Raw genomic sequence first — 2,511 nt, forward strand, 5'->3', positions numbered from 1 at the left:
GGCTGCTGCTGCTGCTGGCCTGCTGCTTCGGGGGACACAAAGCCCAAGACACCCCCCCGTGGGCGTGGTGGCTGCTGTTTCCTGGCCTGTTGCTGCTGCTGGCTCGCGAGGCGACTTGCTGCTGCGCGCCGCTGCTGCTGCTGCTGCTCAGGCTGCTGCCTGCCGCTGCTGCTTATTTCCTTATTTCAGCTGCAACAGCAAACAAAAATAAATAAATAACCCTCTAGCCTTTCCCCGCACGTTGCGGCCTGCGCAGTCTGCAGCCCCCCAGGTGTATGTACATCCTCCATACATACACCCCAGCAGCGGCTGCAGCGGCAGCAGCGGCAGCAGCAGCTGCTGCTGCTGCGGCTGCTGCGTTTCCGGGGACCCTTTCCACTTCTTGTCTTGCTTTTTGCTGTCTTGGTTCCCTCAGCGCCTTTAATTTCAACTTCATTTAGGTTTGCGTAATTGCAAGAGTTGGACAACAGCAGCAGCAGCAGCAGCATCCGCCGCAGCAACACCAGCAGCAACACCAGCAGCAGCAGCAGCGGGCACCCCCCAGCCGCTCGCTCGCCCTCTATTGCATTTCCTTTCTTTTTCTTTCCTTTTTATTTTCATTTATTCAGAGCTTTGAGTTCGCGCAGCAGACAGTCAGCAGCTGCTGCAGCACACGGGAGGAATGCCGCCGGGGGGCCCCGCTGCTGTTGCTGCTGCTGCCGTTGCTGCTGCTGCTGCTGGAGCAGGCGAGAGCCGCTGAGCTACCATGAGACTCCCTTGTGCTGCAGATACTTGCGGGGCTGCAGCAGCAGCAGCACTGCATGCGTAGGCCTCTTCAAGAGCCCAAGACAGCGGCTGCAGCAGCAGCAGCAGCAATGACGGCAGCAGCGGCGCAGCAGAAGCAGCTGCAGCAGCAGCAGCCTCGACGCAGGGGCCGGCCGCCCAAAAAGGCCGCAAAGTCAATGCAGCAGCAGGAGGGGTCCTCCTCGGCTGAAGGAGCAGCAGCAGCAGCAGCAGCCCCAACAGAGGGACAAGCAGCAGCAGCAGCAGAAGCCAGCAGCAGCCGAAGCAACAGTGAAGGAGAGGATGCAGCAGAGAGGCCGCAGCCGCGGGCCCTCCGCAGAACGCCAGCAAGGGAAAAGACAGCAGCAGCGCTGCAGCAGCAGCAGCTGCAGCAGCAGCAGCAGCAGCAGGAGCGGCAGCAGCAGGATGTGAATGGCCAGCCCGAAAAGGAACCCAGCTCTGGCGCAGAAAAGCCACACGCTGCTGCTGCTGCTGCTTCTCCTGCGGCTCCCCGCCGCTCACTCCGGGTGCAGCAGCTATGTGAAGCAGCCAGCAGCAGCAGCAGCAGCAGCGGCAGCAGCAGCAGCAGCAACGGCAACAGCAACAGCAGCCTCAACAGCGGGGGCCCTAGTGAGCGTCGGCCATCTTGTGGAGCTGCAGCAGCGACGGATGAAGCAGCACAGCCAACTGCTGCAGCAGCAAAAGAAGCCGCAGCGGAAGCAGCAGCAGCAACGGACGCAGCGGCAGAGGAAGCAACAGCAGCAGCAGCAGCAGCAGCAGAGACACCTGCTGCTGATGAGTCAGAGGATGATGGAGCCCCGCAGAGGGGCCCGAGGCGCTCCTCCCGCCTCTCCGCAATCCCCAGCAGCAGCAGCAGCAGCAGCAACCTCGGGGCCCCTGCTGCAAGGGCCTCCCCTCGAGGCAGCAAGCCTGCTGCTGCTGCTGTTGCTGCTGCTCCCGCTGCGTCTGAGAAGCGCCGGGGGGCCCCCAGCGCCGTTGAGGGGCCCCCAGCCCGGCGGCGCAGAGACGAAGCAGCAGCAGCAGCAGCAGAAGGGGGAGTCAAGAAGGAAGCAGCAGCAGCAACAGCAGCAGCAGCAGCAGGGGAAAGGGGCAAGCCTTTCAACGCGGACTTTGGGGGAGTCCCCTGCTGCAGCTTGCTGGAGGTGAGTGCAGCAGCAGCAGCAGCAGCAAGTGGCTGCTGCCTCATTTCGAAGCAGCAGCAAGACGCAGAGGCGCGCAGGTGGAGGCGAGCCATACGCACCCTCATGCGTCAGCAGCAGCAGCAGCAGCAGCAGAAGCAGCAGCAGCAGCAGCAGCAGCTGCCGCGGGTGTACTGCCCCCACATGCCTGAAGCCAGCGAAGGCGGTGCTGCTGCTGCTGCTTTATATTTCGACATTTTGAGGTGCACCAAACAAGGGTTTGTGTCTCCTCACCTCCAGGTGCCAAACCCTAAACCCTAAACCCTAAACCCTAAACCCTAAACCCTAGCTGCGGGGCTTTCCCTCCTCTCCCGGGCTCACAGGCGCATCCCTAGCACCGCCTCCGCCCCCCGAAGTAAACAAACAAACAATTAATTAATTATTATTTATTTATTTATTTATTATTTATTATTTATTATTTATTATTTATTTGTTTATTTCAGGTTGTTGAAATCACTGATGACAGACACCCCCTCCGCCTGGGGGCCCCCCTAGACCGCCCAGTCTTTGCGCTGCGCTATATGGGGCCCCCCATCCCTGGGGGGCCCCC

At 60.9% G+C, this 2,511-nt stretch overlaps 1 protein-coding gene across 1 annotated transcript; it reads left to right on the plus strand.

The window, feature by feature from the left end:
- Positions 1-800: 800 nt before the first annotated feature.
- Positions 801-2,456, plus strand: ETH_00016220 (uncharacterized protein; the record flags this gene model as incomplete). The annotated part of the gene is made up of 2 exons (XM_013379144.1): positions 801-2,164; positions 2,405-2,456. The coding sequence occupies 2 exons, from the start codon at positions 801-803 to the stop codon at positions 2,454-2,456; spliced, it is 1,416 nt and encodes a 471-aa protein (XP_013234598.1).
- Between the last annotated feature and the right edge of the window lie 55 nt (positions 2,457-2,511).

The sequence above is a fragment of the Eimeria tenella genome, genomic scaffold, assembly GCF_000499545.2.
Source record: "Eimeria tenella Houghton genomic scaffold, Eth_scaff1486, whole genome shotgun sequence".
NCBI lineage: Eukaryota > Apicomplexa > Conoidasida > Eucoccidiorida > Eimeriidae > Eimeria > Eimeria tenella.